At 45.0% G+C, this 25,016-nt stretch overlaps 1 protein-coding gene across 1 annotated transcript in view; it reads right to left on the bottom strand.

Moving 5' to 3' along the window:
- Positions 1 to 25,016, bottom strand: part of VWA8 (von Willebrand factor A domain containing 8) — a 1,291,603-nt gene that overhangs the window by 1,176,906 nt on the left and 89,681 nt on the right. The window contains exon 2 of the mRNA XM_085621802.1: positions 11,541 to 11,618. Within this exon, the coding sequence (XP_085477928.1) occupies positions 11,541 to 11,618 (78 nt within the window). The remainder of the gene's footprint in view (positions 1 to 11,540; positions 11,619 to 25,016) is intronic.

Raw genomic sequence — 25,016 nt, forward strand, 5'->3', positions numbered from 1 at the left:
CTCGTCAGGTCTGTCCCATCTCACGTCTATTTGCCCTAGTAATCGACCCCCTTGAAGAATCACAGGCTGTGACACACAGCTACAAGGGTGGTCTTGGGATGCCAGGCCAGAGGAGAGAATTGCGCTATATACGGTGATGTTCTGCTGTCCCTCACTGGCCCACACACGTCCGGTCCTTGGCGCCCAACCCTGCATGGCCTGTGTGAGGAGACCTCTGTACTCCGAATGAACAAATCTAAATCCATGCTGGTCTCGATAAGTGGCGACATGATTGTCTACTCCTGGAAACCTGATATCCCAATACGCTGTCTGTCCTTCCTGGGGATCCATACCCCTTTGCTTCCAGAGGCACATTAACTTGGTACCCCTAGTAACCAATATGAAACAGGACCTCCACAAGTGAATGTGTCGCCTGCTCCACGTTTTGGGATGCATAGTCCTTTTTAAGATGATGGTACTACTACGCTTATATAAGTTTCAAAACTTCTCACTCCCAATCTCGAATCAGTGGTTTCAAAACCTCAACTCCACCATTCGGTCTTTTCTGTGGTCGGGTGGTCGTGCCTGGATCGCATTTGCCAACTGTCAGTAATCCCCGTATGATGGAAGCCTGGGGATGGTAAATCTTCACTGTAAGTATAGGGCCTCACAGCTGATTGTTATTCACGGCTGGCTTAATGGCGGATGTGATGACCGAGCCTATCGCAGAGAACTAACCCCGCTGGACCCAGACAACACAATGGGCATGTTATTTGGTGAGCCACTCCCACAGTCTCTCCCAGAAATTACCCGGGTGGCCTTCCTGTGCTGGAGATCTTCACTCCAACTGGGTTGGGATCGTAAACTTGGCTGTTAATTCCCTTGTGGAGAAGCAAGTGGCTACACTATACAGCGGGTCTGAAGGGGTTCCAAAAATGGAGCGCCATAAGCATCACGGTCCTCGGACATGCAAGAAGGCATCTGCAGACATTTCAGAAGCTCAACTCGCCCAGACCCAATGTTATAAATATCTGCAATGACACCACACCATCACAGCCAACGTCTCCGCCGACACTGAAATCCCAGAGTTCAGTCTCCTCAAGGCCAAATTATTGATGGAAAAGATTACCCGGGGAGATATCTCCCAGGTTTACCACTCTCTCATCATTAATGCCACACGTCGGTTCGACACACTGAAACAGAGGTGGGAGACGTGGGCCGGGGAAATGGATGACACAGAAAGGAGGAAAGGTAAGATGCCTCCCTAGAGTGTTGGCCATCTCCACACGTTTGACTGATCCAGCTAAACTACCTTCACTTTACTTACATGACCGATGTGCGACGCCATCAAGCTGGTAGAATCCCTCAGACCGCCTGTTTCTGCTTTTCTGCAACCAATGCAGACTTTTAGCATGAGGCTTGGTCCTGCCCCGTGGTGGTTCGCTACCGGTGGAGGATAACACAAAAACTCTCACAGGGGATTTGACTGGCCCCTGTATCTTACCCCAGAGTGCCCCCCGCATGGAGCGAATGTTCATCTGGGTTGCCTCTCTGGCTGCCAAGCGGGATATCGCCCGGAAATGGAATTCCTCACAGTCCCCCACATTGGTGAAGTGGAGAGCAGGGGTGGACTGGTGTGCCCAACAAGAAGCATGGGAAAATATGGGGGAGATAGTGGGAGTACAATGGTTTGATCTGTAAAATCAGAAATGCATCTATTTGTGATGTGGCATTACCGGTGACAATAGTGCAATGTCTTGTGTGTTGCTGTTCCGAAAACAGTAAAGCTCATTTATAAAAAATAAATAAAAATAATTTAAAAAAGGATCCGAAAACAGCAATGACTTAACCACAGTCATGCCAAGTTTTGAGCTTCTCGACTTGATGCAATATCCTGTCTATCCATATCTCCTGAAACACAATATGACGTGCATGTGTGTATGTATTTATATATATTTACGAGGACTAGAATATACTGCACACCAATGCTACGAGAACCGGTGCGGACTAGGAAGCCGGTTCTCATGTTTACAGTGCTCACTGAAACAGGGAAATGTCTGAGCAGGCTGCATAACCCCCTTTTTTCACACACAGATTGTGTTGAATGTACGCAAGAGTGCTCGATATATTCACTCTCTACACACACACAGACAGTGCAGTTACTTAGGACATGAAGCAAGACAATCAGATCTGAAAAGCTGTGTCTTCTAGGTCCTCAAAATTATCAGGAAAAGCCTTAAAGTGTTTGTGAGTTTAAGGGTCCAACACTGTCAGTAGAAATCTAGGGAAGTTTTAATTTCTCCCTTCAATATTCAGAAAGAGTATTTTAATTTATCCAATCTTTGCAAAATAAAACAGTATTATAAATCTGAACAGAGATTAAAAAGAGGGATTTTTTTATGTGTTAGAGTCAGAAGAAGGTGCAATTTTGAAGACTCAAGTATTACGTGCTGAGATGAAAATTACTTTCAGAGAGCCAAACAAAAAGAGAATATCAATCACAAACAGCCAGTTCCATTTCCCCAAATTGGAACTGTCCCTCCTACAGTGGTACAGCTGGAAGATGTAAACACTTCACCAGAGAAATGGAACGAAAGAGCTAAATTTCCATTGTAAGTCACTTTCCCAAGCCTTTGGAGTGTCAGAAAGGAAACCCTGACAATTACAATTAAAGACTGGATCTCACACGGATCAGTAAGATGTGGAAACATAGCAGTGATTTGAACGTTTAGCCACTGAGTTCAAAGACGACCTCTGGCTGGCCACTGCCTGCACCCCCACTCTTGATTATCATAGTGTTGATTGCCTCTGGGCAGCTGGAGGATAAACCGATTATGAATAATGTAATCAACAACAAAAACCGCCTTTTGATCGCTCTTTCCTGTCTAGAGATAATCACAGCCAGCACCGGTTGTGCCCAATGCAAGAGAGAGGGGTTCAGGAGCCTGCAAGGCGTTGACAGACCTTGGAACGGGGGCAGCGTCGGGTAGTGATCCGATGGAGAGGCGGCTAGAGCTGTCAGAGCTCTGTCAGTTTAAGGGTGAGGAGCACGGAAAGCAGCAGAAATCAGTAAAGGCATCAGAGGTGATCACAGGAGCTGATAGTAATGGGAGGGGAGGGGAGGTGACAGGGACCTATCAGAGTGAGAAAGAGAGGAACGTGAACTGACGGGGGTCTGTCAGAGTGAAAGAGGCATGCCACAGCTGGCCAGGAGCACGGCGGATGAGAAGCAGGGAGCATAAGGACTTAGAATGTAGAGATGAGGTAGAGGAGCATTCAGGTGTATGGAGTTGAGTGTTAAAGGGTGTGCAAACAGTGTTAACTATCCATGAAAGAGTGCATGGAAGGCTGCAGTCTGGCTCATTACTTCCCTGTCTTTGAAGATGCTCGCCACCATGACTACTATAAAGTGTGGATGGCCAGTGGCACCTGAGACTCTGGCTTAGGCACCGATGGGCTCACCTGGAAGAAACTCGCAGAACACAGCATAGGGAAGTACGCTGGGCCCTCAGACCGTAAAAGGCTGACAAATGAGGTGCAGCCCTCATTCCAATCTACATAGGATAATTGACCTCTCACCCCTCTGGCAGCACATCTTAAGTTGGCACTAACCTGTATAGGAGTGGGCCAGTTTAACGTGTTACCAGATCTTAAAAAACATAACCCAAAATCATACATGAACACTGTTAGAGACTCCATCCTGGTCAGCAGGGTCCATGAAACCCAACAAGTGAGTCGCACACTGTTGCAATAACAACACCTACAAAGTAGGCGGAGGGCCGTCCTTGGTAAGCTTTTCTATACAGAAATGGCCTGTCACAGCAGGAAATAAGCAGCTCACCTTAAATCTAGGCAATGGCTCTCCAGCAAGCCAACGGGTGCCATAAGCACTCTTGCTTGCGGAAACACATCATCACTCCATGCTTTACAGATTAGTCACAGGGGTTCAACTCCATGCATGTGAGGTAAAATTACAGAATCCGTTCACCATATGCAGGATCACCTACTCCCACCCTGGAGATAGCTATCCAAATGCGCCCCATAAATACTCTGGGATGGCACAGCTCAATAAAAGGTGAGGGTCTATCCCTTTCTCAGCACGTACGTCTAACGTCTAGGTTGTGCCAAGAATTTCATTCCAAAAAGGATGTGCGTTTGGCCAAAGGCTGCAGGCCAATATCATGTTCAGGTCCTTCTCCTAGGGGAATCAAGGTTGATCCCACCCTATGCCATAAACTCTCCTCATGGTCTGGTAGATCTACAGTGAGTTGCAGTGCAGATCGCTGCCTAAACAGAAATCAGCTTGTTTGGGTTTTAGCATCTCCTCTCCATCTGCAGCACCGTAAGCCTTTTGAGAAAGAAGTCTCACCCAGATAATCCTGTGGAACCTACCTGCCAATGTTTTTACTTGCTTAAAGTCAGACCATCCAGCCTTTGGGTTACCAAAGGTTTCGTCCGTCCTCCAGAAAATAGGCAAGGGCTTTCTGAGAGAGATCTCAGCTCCCTCATACCACCTCATGCTCGGCTGGTGCACTTCAGGACAGCACCATGGGCATAGCACCACCGGGATCCAGCAGCACTCATGGGCAGGACTCCATTACCCTCCAGACACCAGGGCCCAAGGAGGCGGTCCATGCATTATTAGCAGCCGTTCCCTGTCGTTCCACGTTGGCGCTATCAAGAGCAAGTTTCTCTCCTGCATCACGGTATGCACTGGAGCAAAGCCCAGGCTAAGGGCTGACCCGTCTGAGACCACCTGCAGCCGGACAAGGCTGGGCCACCCCCCTTGGATCCTGACTGCGGGGCTCTATATTGAGGTACTTTGTTATGTCTATTATTTGATAATTCTGCCAAAGGTTTGAAAGCCTCTATTGCTTCCTGCTTTTACTTTGGCCTGGGGACTTGACTTTTCCAAGCCTTTTTTTAATTCATCAGAAGGAGCCAGTTTTGTTGTACCCCATCTTCCATTGTTGTACTCCACACGGCGTCTGTTAGGGTTAACAAAATCTGTGGTGCTACGGTGCAACTTTTGGTAAAAACTTTAGTGTAACACTACTATAGAAAAAAGAAAAGCAGAGGAAGGGGCGGCTCTATCTTCTAAAGCTATCAATAAGCCACTGGCATCGGCCACTGGGAACTGTGTATTGGACCGTATTGACAATCTCACCACAGAGTGTGTGGCTATTGTAAACCCTCCCCTACCACAAAGTGCAGTTCCCCTCCAGCCGTGGCCTATAAGCACATTCCCAAAATGTTTCACAAAGCTAAGAGGGGACAGGGATTGTGATCTGAGATAACACATTTTGATCCATTTTTGCTATGTGAGTCTGTAACTCCCTTAGCAGATGATAATGACGCAGTAATTGGATGTCGAAATCGGTCCTCGATTCTCTGTCTTTAGGTTGATGTAAACTTAGGGTCTTGTAGTGATGCTTCTTGAACCCGCACTCTGCAATGTTATTTTGTGCTTCGCTTTTTGATGGGTGTCATAGGGGAGTTAAAGGTACACAAAGTTTCTCTGACAAAGGTGGTAGTGAGTTTTGAGAAGAAGGGGACGATAATGAATAGTGCCATTGTCTCTGGGGAATTGAAAGGCACGTGAAAGGTTGGATACACATTTGATTAAATAACCAGGGGGTACCTCATGACAAGTCTTCTTTCAATCCGTTGCCTAGGGAAAGCCCCACCACATTTCACCATTTTACCCCACCTCTAAATTCCAGATTTAGTTTCTACCATGGGGATGTCCAATATGGCCCTAGTGGGGTTGATTCGACAAGGAGGGTTTGGGGAGTTGGTCTGGGTGGGGCAAAGGCCCCCAACTTTGTGGTTCCCTCCTACTGACAATTCCCAATTGTTTTGTCCTGGGAGGGGGGGGGGGTGAGAAATGGATTTTATTTATCCAACCAACAGAGAAATTCATAGGCACAAATCTTTCTTACATCAGTCACCAGGTTACCAGATGGTGTTAAGGAAGATCATGACTCACTCTTAAACAAACTTACACATTGGTTCCAGGTTGTTCGTCATTGCCATTCCATCATAAGAAGCAATATTGTAGGTGCTGAAAGATTGTGCAGCTCCGATGGAGAAAATGATAGAGTTCAGGGCCACTTCTCCCACAGGCACGTAGTGGATGGTCTTATGGCAATGGATACTAGAACTATATCCCAGGCTAAAACTCGAATTGAGATCAAATATCAGAACCAGCAAATGGGTGCCAGGAGTGCTGTAGATGATTTACCCCAGGCCAGAAGGGATGTTATTCTCAAAACAAATGGGTCTTTTCTTTGACTGACTACACTTGCTGCTGTTAATGATGCAGTCAATATAGTAGCCGCATAAGAGGCCTCCAACCTCACCAGTGGACTTGTAGTGAAGGTATCTGCAGTTGCCACAGATCCAGTGACCCACACTCCTAAATTGTCATGGACAGCCACCACGAAACTGGGGTCCTCCTCAATATTCGGCAACTAATAAAGGAGCTTTCTGGCTTTGCCGCCTGCCTCATAAATGCATCACTGAGAGGTCGTCGATGCAAGACTAGTTGAATCTAGATTCAACTGTCTCAGTTGAATCTTAGCAAACTCCAGCTGACAAAGCATTTTAACATTGAGTTGGATTATATAACTCTCTTCTAAACTGAGGAGTTTTATCTTAAAGAAAGCAATTGCCCCTCATGCTCCCTAGACTTATGATAAAGGTATACCCTTGCCTTGCCTCGATTACCACCTTGCATGCTCACAGAGTGGCAGCAAATGTGACGGAGCATGTATTCAGTTGTAAATAGGAGCCCATCTCCTCAAGTCGAAATCTAGAGAAGTCATCATTTATGACCCATCTTGCATTCATGCACACCTTCCTCTCTGCTTATGGCCTTTATGCAACACCACTGGGGAGTGATCTGACATGCCTCTAGGAAGGACATGGAACATGAATACCCAGGCTAGATATGCACCAGGGAGGAAGGAATAATCGAAGTGGAAGAAGAACCTATGAGACACTGAATAAAATGGATAGGCCTGCTCTCCTGTTTGTCAAACCTGTCATGTGTCACATCGTACCAATGAGGAGGGCCAAATAGGAAGGAGATCAGAACACCCTCTTTACCGATGACAGCACTGGCCATGCCATATTGCTTTCTTTCTTGTGGTGGGTGGGGTACGACAGAACAGACAAAGGGAGAGGCAATGGGGTTGGGCAGCATGGACAACGGGTGGGTGGGAGTTGAGAGGAATGAAGCAACACAGACAATTAGAAAAGAAGCAACACGGACAAAGGTGGGGTGTGGGAGGGTAATAAACAACATAAAGAAGGGAGGTGGGAAGGGAAGAAGCAACACGGCAACAGGTGGTCGGGAAGAAGTAATGGGAGGTGGAAGGGGAAGATGCAACACAGACGGGAAGCATAAAGAAAGAAAAATAATACCTGAATTACAGCGAGCAGAGGCTGGATACCGGAAGGACATTAATCAAAGTAAATCAATCGGTACTTGGGTCATGCTCCAAACAGAAGAACAGGAAGTGACATCGTCAAGCGCTGGCCTATTAGAAGGCAGCAAATAAGAGTGACAATGAAGCCAATAAGTGATAAGAAATGGGTGGGCTCCTAGCCCCTTTAGTACGCACTATGTGTCGGAGCAACAGCACATGTGTTGTCAGCAGGCGAGACCTAAAAAGGCCTCAGGACAGTCATAAATCGATTCGAGTTCAGACCTGGGCTAAGTCTAGCATAAAATATGGCCAACCCTTAGTAAGGCAACACACTCCCATAGAAAATAATTGAGGTAGAGACTTGAAATAGTACCCAGTATGAAATAATGTGAAAATAAATTAATTTATTTCTACTTTTTTAAAATGTGTATAAATAACACTTAATGTTAAAAAATGATACACAAATAACAATTAAATAGTATTTTATTATAAAATATTTTAACAACTTTAATTTAAACATAAATATAACTAGATAAAAACAATTCATTTAAATTCTATACATAACTTTTAGTGATTTTTAAATACATAATAAATAAATACAAACGTTTTACTTTAGGAGTGATTTTTATTTGAAAAAATTGTAATAATTGTAATTTAATAGAAAATATTTTAATTAATTACATTTATTAAAAAATTAAGTTTGTTCGACATTCAAAATAAGTATATACATGTATTTCATTTAATATTTAACATCAAATAGTTTGGGATTTTTTTTTTTTTTAACTTCAATACGCTTTCTCCCATACTTTACCATAGGAAGATCTCCACCAGGTGGTTTTGATTTCTGCTTACATGTGAAAAGTAACTAGCAGTAAATTTGCTTTCTATATTTGGCTCCACCCCCTGGTTTCAGTGGTTGAGAACTTGTAAGTCTAAACTTTGTAGCAAATTTACACTTGTAAACGGTAATCACACAAAAGTAGTGAATTTACCAGAAAGTGTAAATTTACACATGTCCACTTACTCACCCGTAAATGTATCTTTTCGAATAGCCCCCATAATGTATTTGGAGGAGGTATCGGGGAGGTCAGGATTGCACAGCACAAATGACAAACCAGGTCAGATAAATAAGAACACTCTCAGCTACTCTTTAAGCACACGTCTTTCCATGGCCCCTTCCTTGACCTTCAGTGACCTGTTTCCCAAAACATGAATCATCAAGCTGTGCATCTTCCACTGCTCTTTAAGATACACAGTGTGAAGAATTACGCACAAATCTGTATGGCTAAGACACACAGTAGCTGTACAATATGGTACCAACATGTTTTTGAAGAACCAGAAAGCAAAAAAAAGGTAAATAAAATAATACAACAAAAAAAAGATGCAAATTAAACTTGCTATATAAACACATGGCAACGAACACTAAGAAGGAAATAATAGCAAAATGTAAAATAATCACATACGAAAACATTTGAGCACACATTAACACAAATCCTGTCAGAGCTACACAGTGACCATTTGCATTTCTGTGGCTCATGAACCAATAACTAGGGTGAAACCGGTCCTGGATTGCTTGTGTTCCGGTTCAGGAAGGACCTGGCTTGGTAGTTCAGGCTGGTCTGTTCCCATGAGGAACAGGGTCAAGACTGATTTGCACATGGTTGGGTCCAAACTGAAGTGCCATGGTGAGCAGAAGAATAATGGCTTGGTGTGTTACCCGAGCGACTGCCTGTGGTTAGACTTATTGCAAGCCACCTCCCATCGCCTTTTGTGTGTTTCATGTAACACCCTAAGTGTCATGGGAATGACCAGATGTGGCATGCTCACACTATGTCACTGGAGCCAAGCTGTACCTAGCTTATTAACTATAACTTAGGCAAAACTGGTCCTGGGTTGCTTGTATTCCAATTCAGGGCAGACCTGGCTTGGAAGTTTGGGCTGGGCTGGGCTGTTTCCATAAGGAACAGGGCCAAGACTGATTTGAATATAGCTGGGTCCAAACTGAAGTGGATAGTGAGCAAAAGAACAATAGGTTGGAGTGCTACCCCGAGCAATTGCCAGTGGTTAGACTTATTGCAAGCAACCTCCCATCATCTTTTGTGTGTTTCATTTTTGTGGATCAGCAAAAAATGTTGCAAGACACTACCCCCAAGCTTTCGAATGTTAAATATTCCCCTTCAATATTACACTGATACTTGAATATGTTGCTCACATTTGTAAAAATACCCAATAACTATATTAAACTGCATTGTGTTGGTATTTAATGGTAATTATTACTGTACACAGAACACAAAAGCACTAGTGGACCGCAGCTAAGGTAGCTCCAACAGCTGCAAGGAGATCTTCTTGATCGTCAAGGATTTCACCTCGCTCTCAGCCACAACTCCTCTGCGTCAACCTATCCAATGTCTTCCACAGAAAAATCTCAAACATCTACAGCAACTTCCCACACCAACACAACCCCAGAGAACTCATTGCTAACCTACCCACCACCAACCAAGAAGCCCACCTGAACGAACAGAGAACCCTCACAAGAAACAACACATCTGCAATCATGCGGACTGGCAACTCATGGGCCTCAACGGGCCCATCCCCCCACCACATCAACAACCTGAGAACATTACTCATCATCACCACCCTGACCCACATCATCAACACCTCCATCAAGTCCTCCACTTTCCTGGATGAATGTAAACTTGCAGAAATCAACGCCCTTCTCAAGAAGCCCAAGGCCAACCTGAATCAACTTCCCACCCATCCCCTATCCAGCCAAAGTGATTGAGAAGGCCATCAACAAGCTACTCACAACCCACCTCGAACTTCACCTTCTTCTAGACAACACTCAATTAGTATTCAAAAAGAACCACAGCACGAAACAGCACTCATCGGGCCACTGATGGCATTCGATTAATCCTGAACCCAGGAGAAACTGGCCTTCATTCTGCTCAACTTCATAGCAGCCTTCGACATTGTCTCCCACAACACCTTCATCAAAAGGCTCCTCCAGATTGGAATACAAGGATCCGCTCTCAAATGGATCTGTTCCTTCCTCAAAGGAAGCACTCAAAGGGTCAGGCTGCCACCCTTCACATCAGAGACCAAGAAATTGATATGCGGAGTCCCACAGGGATTGTCCCTCTGTACCATCCTTTTCAACAAATGCATGAGACTGCTCGCCAACATCTTCTGATCACAAGACATCACTGTCATCTCCTACACCGATGACACCCAACTCATCCTCTCCCTGACAGCGAAGGCAACCACCATCAGAACCAACTTCACCAACTGCATGATCATGGTAACAGACTGGATGCGAACCGTCTGCCTAAAGCTCAACTCCAACCAAATGGAAGTATTGGTCTTCTGCAACAAGACCTCCCCTGGGACTCCACCTGGTCGCCACTGGAGCTAGGACCTGAACCCACACCTACAGACCACACAAGAAATCTTGGGATCATCCTAGATGACAAGCTCGACATGACCGCTCATGTCAACACAGTGTGCACCTTCTGCTTCCACACCCCAAGCATGCTGCGAAAGATCTTCAAAAGGCTGCATAAGAATACCAAACAACTGTCATGCAAGCACTCATCACCAGCAGGCTGGACTACAGCAACACTCTATGTTGGAATCTCCAAACAACTCCTACACAAACTCCAGACCCTACCATCCAGAACACCGCCACAAGACTCGATCTCCCACTCGGCACTCCCATCACACTGCAACTCGGGAAGCTTCACTCCCTCCTCATTCACAAGTGCAGCCAATTCAATCTTCTCACGCACACATACAAAGCCCTACACAACACAGGACCAGAATACCTAAACATCTGCATACACTTTCACTAACTCACCAGACAACTAAGATCTGCCTCGCTCTCACACACTCCCCACAGCCACAAAAGCAAAATTGGAGGTCAGTCATTCTCCTACATCGCACAAAAGACATGGAACGAACCCCCCTCAACACATCAGAGTCTCCTCCTCACTTCTTGAGTTCCACAAAAATAAGCACCTTGTGGACCACACACCTGCCCAAGGGCCTGGATATCCTCTCAGGTGATTAGTGCACTAAGCAAATCAAATTAACATAACAAAAACAAAAAGAAAGAAAAAAACTTTATCTTACTGTAATTGATGGGAACATGTTCGGGATGGCGTGGTTCTTTCACTTTGAATGATACATCACCAATGTTAACTGTGTCACCTGTAAAGCATAAAGTCAGAATTAAAAACAGTACATCTATGTAAACTACTAGCATATGAAACCCTGTACTTTCAGCAACCGCTTCTACCAGTACAGTGATAGATGCAACCTAAAAATAAAATTAGTAACCCTTCAGACTGAGTAAATTTGTTCGGATTCTGCTGTCTCAAGATACTAGAGGTTATGATATTAGCAGTCATTCATTCGAATGGTTTTTAGTCAAACATATTACAACCTTTCATAGGAATGCATGTACAAATGGATTTTAAGTTAAATCTGTAGTAATATCACAATTACTGTGTGCTGTAATATCATTATCTGACCTTTTCTAAATGAGAGACTTAAGGAAAATGTTACTTACCCTGTAAGCATTTGTTCATGACATGTAGTGCTGTAGATTCACATGCTGTGCATACTGCTGCAATCTAGTGTTGGGTCTGGATGTGTGCAAGTTGTTTGTCTTCGAAGAAGTATTTTGAGTCACAAGATACTGTGACTCCTCCTCTTGGTGATAAAGCGCATGGTCATTGACTCCATTGCCAGAATTGTTTTCCCGCACGGAGGGTGAGGATGGAATGTGAAGTGAAGCGATTTATGTAGAAAGATGTCCATGCATAAGAGGAAAGAAAGATAGTAAAAAAAAATACTAGAACAGCCACAGGTGTCCAGGGAGGAGGATGGGCGCATGTGTATCTACAGCACTACATGCCACGAACAGATGCATACAAGGTAAGTAACATTTTCCATTCGAGGCAAGTGTGGCGGCAGATACACAAGCTGTGCACAGACTGTAAAGCAGTCCTCCCAAAAAACAGTGGCTAGCCCATGGGTATTGCAGTAGATTGAAAGAGTGTACGGAGAACTGTCTGACCAACATTAGCTTGCTGGCGGGCTACGACATCCACACAGTAATGCTTTGTGAAAGTGTGTGGTGTAGACCAAGTAGGTGCTTTATATGTATCCACTATTAGGAAGAGCACCAGGAAGGCCATAGAGGCCCCCTTCTTCCGAATGGAGTGTGCCCAAGGAGGAGTAAGTTTGAGACCTTTTAACTTTAGCACAGCATGTCTGGATGCATTTAACTATCCATCTGGCAGTGTCTGACCTGGATATAGACTTCCCTTTGTGGGGTTTGGAGAACACAACAAAAAGTTGTTGTGTCTTTCCAAAAAGGTTAGTTCTGTCACTATAGTACATCAGAGATCATTTTACATCCAAAGTATGCAGAGCTTATTCCACAACTGAATCTGGTTGCAGAAAAAAAAACAGGTAGCTCAATGGACTGATTAAAGTAGAAGTGAGAGACTACCTTAGGGAAGAATTTAGGGTTGATACAGAGGACAACCCAATCCCTATGTATTTGGAAGAAAGGTTTTCCCAGGGTTAATGCCTGAAGCTCACTAACATCCTTGAGTGAGATGATAGCAACCTGGCAAGAGTGGAGGGGCTCAAATGGAAGACCCATGAGTTGAGTGAGCACAACCTTAATATTCCATGAGGGTGCCGGTGGTACCCGTGGAGTTATGACTCAGTTGATCCCCTCCATGAACGCGCTAATGGCTGGTATCTTGAAGAGAAAGATATATTATATATTTTGAAGGTATGCAGCCCAGCAGCCAGATGTAACCATATATAGGTAAAGGCTAGGCCAGAAACCTGCAAGTAAGTAGCAGGCAGTGGTAACTTTAAAGTGAAAGTAGCAGACAAATCTTTTAAACTTGGCTGTATAGCAAGCACGGGTGGTAGGTCTGCGTGCTTCACTGAAATGCTCATGCATTCAAGTGGTAGAGAAAGGTACTCAAATTCTGTGACCTCAGAAGCCAGATTGAAAGATTAGGGGATTTGAGATCTGAGAGTCCGAATTCTCCATGATTGTAGGTGAGAAGGTCCAGCATGTTGGGGAGCTTAATGTGCAGAACCAGAGAGTGTTTGAGCAATGTCGTGAACAAGGGTCACCAGGATGAGGGTGAGGGACGCCTGCTGAAGCTTCTGACTACAAATGGATGAAGGAGGGAGGCAGAAAAGCATATGAAAAAATCCCTGACCAGAGGTGAGGTAGGAAGGCCTTCAGTGCTAGTTGCATGGCTTAAAACTTCGGGTAGTTTATGTGGAGGCCCTGATGTCTGGGTTCCCACTGACCTTGAATGGGGAGATCTTGTTAAGTGTGAGTCCCACTTCGTGAGGGAGACGTCTGTTGTAACAATCCACTGCAAAACTGGGTCTAGAAAAAGTCTTCCATGCAACAGGTTGTTGGTGTTTTACCACTGCAAAGAGCAAAAAGTGTAGCAGCCAATCAACACTAGATTGTCCCAGTGATCCTTTGCTTGAGACCATTGTTGCGCTAGGCATTCCTTTTTTTTTTTTTAATTATTTTTATTTATTTTAAATTGTATTTCCAACGCAGAACATAATAAGCATGTCACAGTGAAGCGTCCATCTCTGAGTGCTCTATTACCACCCACCGCCCCCCTCCCCCCGCATAGCCACAGACATCTCGATACGTTAATATAGAGGCACCCGCCATCCATGGGTGTCTCACGGTGCATCCAGGTCGTGTTCATGTGCAACCCGGCTGGCAGCACAGCCCTCTCTTCCCCCTCATAGCCCCCCATCCAGGCTGTGATATCGTCGCCACTTCCCCCACACTCTGGCAAATTTTTTTGGGCAGCCCCGTGCTTTGTATGTTACTCTTTCGGCCGCCATATACATATCCATCCCCCTCCTCCAGTCTTCGAGCCTCGGGGGGTTCGGGGCTCCCCATTCCCGCGCCACGTCCCTCTTGGCCACCACTAATGCTAGTGTTAAGAAAATGAGCTGGGGTCGCGTCAGGTCTGTATCATTCGTTAGCCCTAGTAGAACTAGTTTGGGGTCCAGGGGTAGGATCATCTCAAGTACTTTCCCTAGTTCTCCCACTATCTGGGCCCAATAAATTTGGAGAACCCCACACTCCCAGATGGTGTGGTAGAAGTTGCCTTCTGCGTGTCCACACCGCAAACAGCTGGGGTCAGCGGCCCTCCCCATTCGGTGTAGGCGGAGTCGATCATAGTAGACTCTGTGTAAGATCTTATATTGGATGAGTCGGAGTCTGGATTTTATTGCCACTACCCTCGGGTGCATCAGGGCCGTTTCCCAGTCCAGCGTGTCCATTTCTCCTACATTCGATTCCCACACACTCCTCAGTTTGACCAACCCGTCCGGCATGTTGTTGATTAGGTTTTTATACGTCAAGGAGACTAGCTTGTCCTGCACCTGTTCCTGTAATAGGCGGCCCTCCAACGGCGAATATTCCGGCAAGGGGGCCGACAGCGCTGCCTCTGCCTGCCATGCATGGCGTAATTGTGCGTACTTTAAGAACTGGGAACTGTGCAGGCCATACTCTGCCCTTAATTCCCGGAAGGACTTTATGGTGCCCCGGCGCTGGAGGTCACCCAACACGGAGATGCCAATGTCATCCCACCGTCGGAATCCGTTCAGCTTATGTAGCTCTCGCAACCAGGCACACCTCCAGATGGGGGTTTGTCTCGACGGTTTGTGCCGCCAACCGATTCGTCTTGTCGCCCTATCCCAGAGCTCTACCGTCACCCTCGTTGCCGATAGTAGTGCAGCCTTCCCCCTCCCTCCATAAAGATAGTGGAGGCATGTGCGGGGCTCTAATTTTGCCCTTTCCAGTCTATATGTGGGGTGGTCTGCCGGGGCATGTAACCAGTCGTTTATCGGCGCCAGATGCTCCGCCCAGTAGTATGCCTCTACGTTTGGGAGCGAGATTCCTCCATTGTACTGGGTTCTCTGTAGCGTCTCTAGTGCTATTCTAGGCTGTTTCCCCAACCAAAGCAGTTCTCTCAAACCCTCATTTATTTCTTGAAACACCCGACGCGGGAGGGGGAAATATTTGTTTTGTAGGGCATAGAGGAATCGCGGTAAGGTGATCATTTTATACATTGCCGCCCGCCCCAACATTGTGAGTGGGAGGGTCTTCCATCTGGACGCATCCTCCTTAAAGTTCATTAGAACCCGTTGGACGTTCTTCGCAAATGAGACAGAGCTACTGGTTGTTATGTAAATTCCTAGATAGACAAACCCGTCGGTCGTCACCCGTAGTTTCTCGGGTATCGCTCCCTCCAAGTCTCTCTCCCCATGCGCTAGGCATTCCTGCAAAGGACGCATATGTAGCCTGGCATAAGGAACTATGGCAATGCAGGAGGTCAACATCCCTAGAAGGCGCATGACTATTCTGTTAGTAGTTGATTTGGTTGGAACAGAGGGGGCAGTCCCTGAAAGGACTGAACCCTGGCAGGGTTTGGTTAGGCTATGCCTAACTCCAAGTTGAGAATAGCCCCTAGGTAGGGTTGAATATGGAGGGTTTAAAATTGGGGTTTTGTAGGGTTGATGGTGAACCCTAAAAGATGAGTCAGATCTATTGTGAACTGTGTTTGTTTGCAGGACTGCTGGTCGGTGGACCTTTTGATCAGCCTTTCATTCAAGTATGAGAATACACAGACGCCTTGTCTGTGCAGGTATGCGGCCAACCCAAAGCACTTGGCAAACACCTGCGTTGCCGTAGTGAATCCAAAGGGAAGCACTTTGAATTGGGAATGCCTTCCTTTCACTGACCACAAACCTAAGATACCGGCGATAAGCCAGATGTTAGCATGTGAAAATAGGCATCCTTGAGGTCGAGCGCGGCCATAGAAATGTCTTCCTGGAGAAGCGTAATGACATCATAAAGATTAACCATATGAAAAGAGGATGTATTCGTTCATGGACCTGAGGTCCAAAATGGGCTGGAGGGATGCATCTTTCTTGGGTATCAGAAAGTATAGTGAGTACACTCCTGTGCCTTGCTGTTGGCGGGGGGGACAGGTTCTATAGCTCCTTTCAGGAGGAGCGCCTTGACCTCCACCTTTAGCAGCTTTTTGGTGTTCTGCTGAGAGTCTGTGTTACAGCTATCCTCCACAATTATTTTTTTACTTGCCTGATCTTATCTATCCTGCATGTCTCTCACATCTTCCTCTTTGGGTTTACCAAGGCCATAGAGTATTTTTTAAAACAGGGGCATTCTTCAGATGCAGCCACTGAGACATTAATTCCCTGGAATTTGTCGGCCTCTTCTTAAGTGCTTACATGGCTTGGTATCTCCTTCTACACAAATACAATGCTAAGTAGAAAAAAACGGTCTCTTGTTTCCACCACTGTAACACCAGCACTAAAAGATCTTGATATCTAGGATTAGAGCCCTAACCTGTGATGCCTCCCGTATATCTTACTTTCCATAGAAACTTTTATAAGAAAGCATGGAGTTTTATTAGAGCCTCCTCAGCTGTCCAGCAGTGGTATCCACACATCCTTCCAGCTTGACACAAGGGGCTGCTTTTAAGAACTTCACACCTTTACTTCTTTATCTAGACCCTTGTTGCTGAAACTTTATCGCATGCAGATGAACTCCGTCTCTTCATATTCTTAAATGCAGTATTGGAACTTCAGAGGAAGGCCTTGCAGTGTTTTTGTGCATTTCGACTTTGCTTGGTCTATATTCCCATATTAACATCCTCAAAAGTGTCCACACTCTCTTCGAGGGACACCATGCTATTCCTCACAAAACCATTGATTTGTGACAAGCAAGTGTGGTTTGTTGATAATTTTGACACATTCTTGTTTACCTCTCCAACCGTAAGCAGAGACTAGCAAGGATGCAGCTCAGACAGTGCTCCCTTCACCGCTTATTCTTTCTCAGACACAGGCAATGCTCACTCCAAATTTGACTTTATCCTCCCTCCCTATTGATTTTGGGAGGAATGCTGCTAGCTAAATAGTCTGTGTTATCTGCTGAATCAGTTATAATATCTTGGATGTATGACCTGTTCTGTATTCAAAGGTGATTTTTTTTAAGGAGATTCGAAGGGAAATCTTGCCTCCTGCTTTGCTTTTCAAGAAGGAAAACAAATTCTACATTCCAATGTGTTTCAAAGTGTGATGGTTGCTGTTCAAATGTGAAATTGGGTACCTATTTATGAATGTTGTAACAGATAGAGGGCAAAATAAACGTTCTCTAGAGGTGGATTATATGGTTTAATCAGAAAAGAAACATTTTTAGGGCTGTTCTGAAACTCGGTAGAGAGGAAAGTATATATTTTTTTTAAGTCAGTAGATTTCATACTTTAGGTGAATCCACTGAGAAAGTGTGTCTTCTCTTCTTATGAAACTTGATGTAGGAGCAATAGGAGGAAGTGGTAGTAAGAAGCTTCTTAAGAAGTTTCTTGCAAACATGCATGAGATTATTTTGCTGCAGAGGTAAGTGAAAGCAGTAATGGCAACGCTTATTTACGGGAGGCTAATCATTTTGAACCAAATTCTTAATTCAAGTTGGACGCATAGCCAATGGAAGCTCTTGGAGACAGAAGTCAACAAGCATTGGCATAGCCAATAGGTCTTGCCTTTGAGACCTTATAAGTGTTTAGCCATGCAACAGTTGCATAACTAAATACTTATAAGGTCCCAAAAGCGAGACCTATTGGCTATGCCAAGCGGCCGTGCGGCCGCGAAAGTGATCGCGATCAAACATCAAAGCAAAAGTGAAAGTAATCACGGCAAAGCACGGCCCGCGCGCCCGTGCACCCGCGCACATGCACTGTAGCTCTAGGCTGGCCTAGTAGCACTTTTTGGAGCCCTCTCACTAAGTCTCGCCAGACCAGCGCATGCGCTGGGTCAGGCGAGACCTAAAAAACGAGGCAAACACACTAAAACAACAACAAAACACAGAAGTAAATGAGTCTTGCTACAAATGCACATAGCAGCGAACAATAAGAAATAAACAATAGCAAAATTTTATCCAGCAATCAGTCATCTAGCTGTCTTCTAATCTATCCGGATAGAGCTCATTTGGTATTGTGGTGGGCCGCCAAGGAGGCATTGGTGTAATCTTGAATTATATTGACCAGGGAGCCTGAATAAAACATGCTGCAGGCTCTTAGGAATCAACAGTAAGATTTGTTTGAGTCAATGAAGCAAGAGAAACGAAGCGCCCTGGTCAAAGAATCATAACTTCAGCTTTCAAACTGAAACTCATCCAACTTTTCAAAACATCTATGCTGTAAGTGACTTAAGAGAAAGTATTCTGAGCACCACAGACAAAAAGGTAGATCTGGGTGTATACACATATGAAGTTTATTCAGGGTAGGAGTCTCAAGTGAGGCCACATAAAGATGTTGAGCAAGAAATGAGACAGGGAGAATGTTGAGGTACACCACAAGGGCTGCTCACTTGGTTAGAGGAGAATTGGCCAATTTTCAATTGTTGCTCCTTTTTGGAAAAATGAAGAGGAACCAGTTGAGGCAACAGACTGTAGTATCTGTTTCCATGACGATGCAATTGAAAAGATTGTTGCATGAAGCAATGTTAAATGCCACTATAAGATCAAGGAAGATATGGAGAGGACCAGTGCACTTGCTAGCCATGGGGAATATGTTCTTCCAGCCTGCCATCACAATAGTCTCAGTTCTGGGGCTAGTGAGGATCTGAGAGAAGGTAAGGGTCAAGGTTTTGGGGAGTTTCATTTAATGTTGGACTGGGAGACAAAAACCTTCCCAATACATTTGGGTACCTAATCTGCAATTGCAAGAATTGAATGTTTGAATCAGTTACTACAAACTGAGCCAGAACTATAGGAGGCAGTGATAAGGCTAGTATAATAGGAAGAGCTAAAACAGCATGCTCAGTTTTGTCAATGGTGTTGAGATGCCCGTTCCCCCATTTGGAACATTGGCGAGGCAAAAACCTTTGCATTAGTGATTTATACCTTTAATCTGAGGTTAGATGAAGCTGGAAATGGTGGCAGCAAGATGTTAATAAAGAGAGGAGAACAGAATTTGACAATTTAAGACTAGTGGTAGAATTAGCAGCAATTTCGGTCTATATATTAAATTCCTGTTCCAGGAAGTAGTAATTTGATTTAGTGAAGCATTATTAAGAAGACAATCGAACAGGGTTGATGCAGTAAGGGTGTAGGGATTTTTCCACAGTACAAAAAAGTTTACATTGGTGATTCTAGGTCACAGGAATTCTTTCTTGGTGGAGGCCAACACTTTCCTGTACAAAGTGAAAGCTAACCTAAGAACGACTAGTACAGAATCTGCTTTGAGGCAGTGCTCTTATGTTTCAAAGTGGTAACAGTTTTGTTGAGTGGCAGTAACGGTCAGGGTAAGCCAGTTTAGATTTGAGTAGTGAAGACACTGATCGGTCTTATGGTCGATATAAATTAGAGGGGTTATTTTATGCGATGTTATTGGTGTTTTTATAGCATGATATTCACCTGTGAAGTCATCCAGGCGCCCTGTAGCAGGTGTGTGAGGCTAGCCCTAGGGACTTACTCGAAAAGCCAAGTTTTCAGATTCTTGCAAAACACAAGAAGAGCGGAGGAGGCTCTGATGTACTGTGGGAGGTTGTTTCAGGCTTTAAGAGTATGGTACGAGAAAGCATGGCGCCCTTCTCTACTTTTATGTATGTGTGGAGTGTGTGCAAGTGAGAGACCGCAAAACGGAGGTGTCTGGATATTTGGTGGAAGTGAATGCGGTTGTTCAGCTAGGCAGGGCCAGTGTTGTAGTAAGCTCTGTAGGTGTGGGCTCAGAGTTTAAAGTGTGTGCACTCGTGTATCGTGAGCCAGTGGAGTTCCCTAACATGTGGTGTGATGTGGGCTTAGCGTAAAATATTGAGGACTAGTCTGGCTGCTGTGTTTTGGATGGTCTGCAGTCTTTTTACGAGCTGGTTGGTAATCCCTGCGCACAGGGTGTTTCCATAATCTGGTCTGCTGGTGTTGAGATCATGGGAAATAAGAAACTTTACCCCGCATTAACTTTCACAATGCAGGGCTTTACAACGCAGTCAGTTACAACGCAATCCCCATTCCAACGCAATTACTATCCGAACTCCAGGGGGGCGTTATTTTGGGGAATGCGTTGTAACAGTTTTGAGGTGTAAAGCCCTGCATTGTAAAAGTTAATGGGTAGTAAAAATGTGGGGTAATGGCATGCGGAGTAAAGCATGCGGGGTAAAGGATGTTTCCCGGGCTTGGGTGACCGTTTTCCTGGGGTTGTCCGGTAGTCACTTGAAGATTTTCTTTAGTGTGTTGACGCAAGCAGAGACCACTGTGCTGAGCAGGGCGGTCATGTCCAGTTTGTTGTTCATAATGATTCAGAGGTTTTTCACTTGTGAGCAAGGCAAGGCAGGGAGTCCAAGGTCTGTGGGAGACAAAGCGGAGTTCCATAGCGAAGTGTTCTTCCCCAAGACCACTACCTTGGTCTTGGGGAATTTCAAGCAATTAAAGCAATTGCTCAATTTGAAGCAATTGGCTTTCATACAGGTGGCCCCTTTTGTCATGCATGCAGTGAACTTGTTCTTGGTGTTGGATGTTTTGTCCGAGAGAGACAATATCAGTTGCATGTGGTCAGTGTAAGTGTGATGTTCACGTTGTGAACTCGTATGACATCAACCAGTGAGGTCATGTAGATGTTGCAGAGTGCTAATCTAAGCAAGTAGCCCTATGGGACTTCGCAAAAAGATCTCCTGTTTCAGAGGCGTAGGGGGCCTGTGGATGGTTTGAGTTCTTCCAATGACGAAGGAGCAGATTCATTTGAGGGCAAGTCCCTGGATGCCTCCTTCATTGAGTTGTTGGATTAGGATGGGGTGGGAGATGGTGTTGAAGGGTCTAAAAGGATGAGGGCTATGTTTTCCCCCCATTCAAAGATCACATGGATGTAATCCGTATCGGCTATAGGATGGGTTTCTGTGCGGTGGTTGGGTCTGAATCCTGATTCGACCCAACTGATTGACGAGAAGTTAGTGTTTGGCGTGGTGGTTGGGGAGGCAATTATTAGTGGCTTTTTCCAAGACTTTGGCTGGGTAGGGAAGGAGGGATATCGGTTGGTAATTGGCGAGTTTGGTGGGGTCAGCCAAGCGTTTCTTTGGGAGGGCGTAGATGACTACATGCTTTCATGGTTCCGGGAAGGTGTCTGTACTGATGGAGGTATTTAGGATGGCGGTGAGGGCTTCGCTGACAGAGATTGCTCCTTTGTCAAAGGTGTGGTGGAGGCAGGGGTCCGCCGGTGCCCCCAGAGTGAATGGTCTTCAGGTTTGTTGCGGTTTCCTTCATGCTAATGGTGTCCCAAGTGGTGATTGTGTTGACTTTGTTCATCACTGGAAATCTTCTGGAGAGGGTCAGGTAGTCTGACTGTGGAAAGAAATTGCTGTGTTTGGTTGCGATTTTGCTGCAAAAGAAGTTTCTGATGTTGTTGCACAGAACTTGTGATGGGTTGATGTTTCTGGTAACAGCTGTGGGTATGGTAAAGTCTTTGGCTAGGGCCTTCCTCTTGGGTTTCTTGGATGAGCAGGTGGTACATCCTCTGGGTGGCTTTGAAGGTGTCTTACCTCACTTCCCTTTCGCTGGTTTTCCATTTCTATTCCAGCTGTTTGCAGTGCCACTTGGTCATTTTGAGGTCTTCTGTGTGCAAGCTGGCTTGCATTCTGGTTTTTGCTGTGTTGTTTCATTTTATGAGGGCCAGATTGTTAGTGCAGTTGGTCATCCACTTGTTGAAGTTCTCAATGTTGCGTGCCAGGATGTCTGTGGGTTCCAGTTTGTTCTCCAGCAGGGCGGTTGTCCAGCCTGCCTATGTTTGATTGTTCCAGTATCGGAATGGTGGGTCTGCTGTGGAGGCTCTTCTTGGTTGATTCATGTTGATTGTAATACTGAATGTGAAGACAGGGGTCTAGAATGTGTCCGGTGGCATGAGTGGGCTCCTTGATGCGTTGGGTTAGTCCCAGGTTCCCCAGGTTGTCAAGAAGGGCAACTGAGCTGGGGTCGGTCCAGTCTTTAAGATGAAAATTGAAGTTGATTTTGAATGCAGTGGCTTTGAGGATTGGGGGATGATGAACTCCATGACGTTGTGTGCGAAGTTTGCTTAGGAGCCTCAGGGCAGTAGAATAGGGTCCCAGCTGGAGTGAAATTTGCTTTGATGTGTAATTTGAAGTTGAGGTGTTCCATGTAGTTTGTTCAGACTTCAGCGGAGGCGGTGCAGATGAAGTTGCTTTTTTTTGTTGATGGTGATTACTCCTCCATAGCTGTTTTGACAGTCTTGCCTGGAGATCTTGTATCTGGCGGAGATGGCAGTGATGATTTCTGGCATTGAAGTTGTGGTCACCCATGTGTCACGGCTGTCATGACGCCCAAGGAGCCATTACTCTTGACATCATGTTTCCGTGAGGAAGAGGATGTCCGGGTGGCATCTTCCAACAGGTTCCAAATCTTTGTGGCATGCCAGCTGAGTGAGCGGGTGTTGTGGAGCATGTATGCTATTGGTGTGCTGGGATTGCAGGTCTGTTTGTAAGTAGATGTTTGCGTGTGTGCAGGTGTAGTTGATATATTCTTTGTTGGTGTTGCAGGAGTAGTGGTGCAGGCGAAGTAGCAAAGGTAGCAGGTGAAGGCTCTTTCTGTGTTGTTACAGATGCAAACCTAAAGCTCAAAATGAGCTTACAACTATCTAAGGCTACTTTTACCCAGCACGCAGCTCCTTTCTCATGGGTTCTGCATATTGTGGTTGGAACGTTGAGATCTTTATTAAGAACCAGAGTTAATATCTTATTTCTAGGAGTATCAGTCTACATCCAAGTGTGTGAGAGGAGTCAGCAAATCTATAAGGTGAGCTGCTTTCCTACAAAACCAGTAAAGAGCTTTGCAGCAGTGCAAACCCACTTGTAATCAGTACATAACACAAACGGTTAACTACACATTTCATGGTCACATGTTCTCCTACTAATCTTAATATCTGCTTGCAGCACATAAATAGACTGGAATTAAATCTGACAAATTTCCCTCTTCTGCCGTACCCATGTCTTGCACACGTTTGACTCTCATAAAGATCTGAAGTTTGAGTTCAGTTGATGCCGGCACCTACTCGCTGGAGCTTTGCCTTGAGTACTTTCAGTCATAATTTGTGGTGGTGGCTTACAATTACTGATCTACCAAGCACAAGGAGCTAGACAACCATACTTGCAGCGAAATAACTGTCTTGTCTGAGGTCTTTAAAACTGTTCACGCCTAACTATATAGCCTCTTGAATAATGACAATAAGAAGGGATAAAAACAAGTTGGAATGTTTCATTTAAAAGTGTTTGAGCATTTAGTGATGTATTTAAAAAGTTGGAATTGGGAGCGAGGAGTCAGCGAGTTCCATGTAAGGATGCATATCTGTGACATTCCAGGGAGGGCTTCAATATTGGGGCTTCTGAACACTTTCAGATTTTGTAACGGGCCAGTTGGCACATGAGCATAAAAAGTAAAACGTAGAGCACTGGGATACTTCTAGGTTTAAAAACATAGAAGCTAGTAGAGAGTAGAAAAATGGAGACCTTCTTCGCCCACACCTTTACCTGAGAAGCAGATTTCAACACTGGAGCTTCTGCCACTGCAATAATTTCTGAGCCCTGAACTGAACACTGGAATGCCATAGTACGTAGATCAGCTTGGATTTAAACCCGGTCCCATAGATAAAGGTAGGCTGAATTGACAACATTGTGGGAAATAATCCCGAGATTCCATTGCAAGCAAAATAGACCCCGCAACATGAACAATTACATTTTGAGGGAGAACGCGTGAAGCCAATGATTGTTGAATGGGGGAACTCCTCACCAGAGTCTGGCTCCACAGTAGAGTGCTCAGGTATCCACATAGCAAACCATATTAGAGAACAACTCCACTCAGCATCTGGCAAACAATATCAAGATGGGCTTTTTTTTGACAAGCAGTGCACAACATTGTCACAAAATATTCCTGGTCTTTAAAGATGGCAAGATTCTCCCCTTGAGTTTCTTGCTTATCAGCACCGGAAAGATTTTGAGGTTTTGTGGAGAACTTGAAATTTAAGATCTTCAGTTTTACTGGAGGTTAGGTAATGAATGATCATGCTACAGGGTTGTAAATTAAAATAAAGTTGTGTGCACACAAAGGATGTCAGTAACACTTTTCAAATGTTTCATTTACATAAGCTTTAGGGGAGGTGGATTACATCTGAACTCCGCAGAACTTGGATCCCTCTTCAGAACTTTGCCTTGGTTCTGCATTCTGCTTGAGAGGTGTGCATCAGGACTCCTATTAAATGCTTTCCATAGGTTCTCAGTCTTATCTGGCGTTTTTTAGGCGCATTTACTTTCTGACATTACTCACAATCTTATGAGTTTGCGGGTGTTTCAACCATGCGCAATCCCTACATTTATCACCAGGGCTTTCAGTAGGCTGGGTCCCTCCGCATCGCAGACCCGGTAGTATTTTAGAACGGACACTGAAACGGGTCCCTTTTGGGCTCTATATTCATGTCCTTAACTTTCCTGGGGGAAACACTGACTGTTTTTGAACAA

This window comes from Triturus cristatus, chromosome 8 (assembly GCF_964204655.1).
Source record: "Triturus cristatus chromosome 8, aTriCri1.1, whole genome shotgun sequence".
Taxonomy (NCBI): Eukaryota; Metazoa; Chordata; class Amphibia; order Caudata; family Salamandridae; genus Triturus; species Triturus cristatus.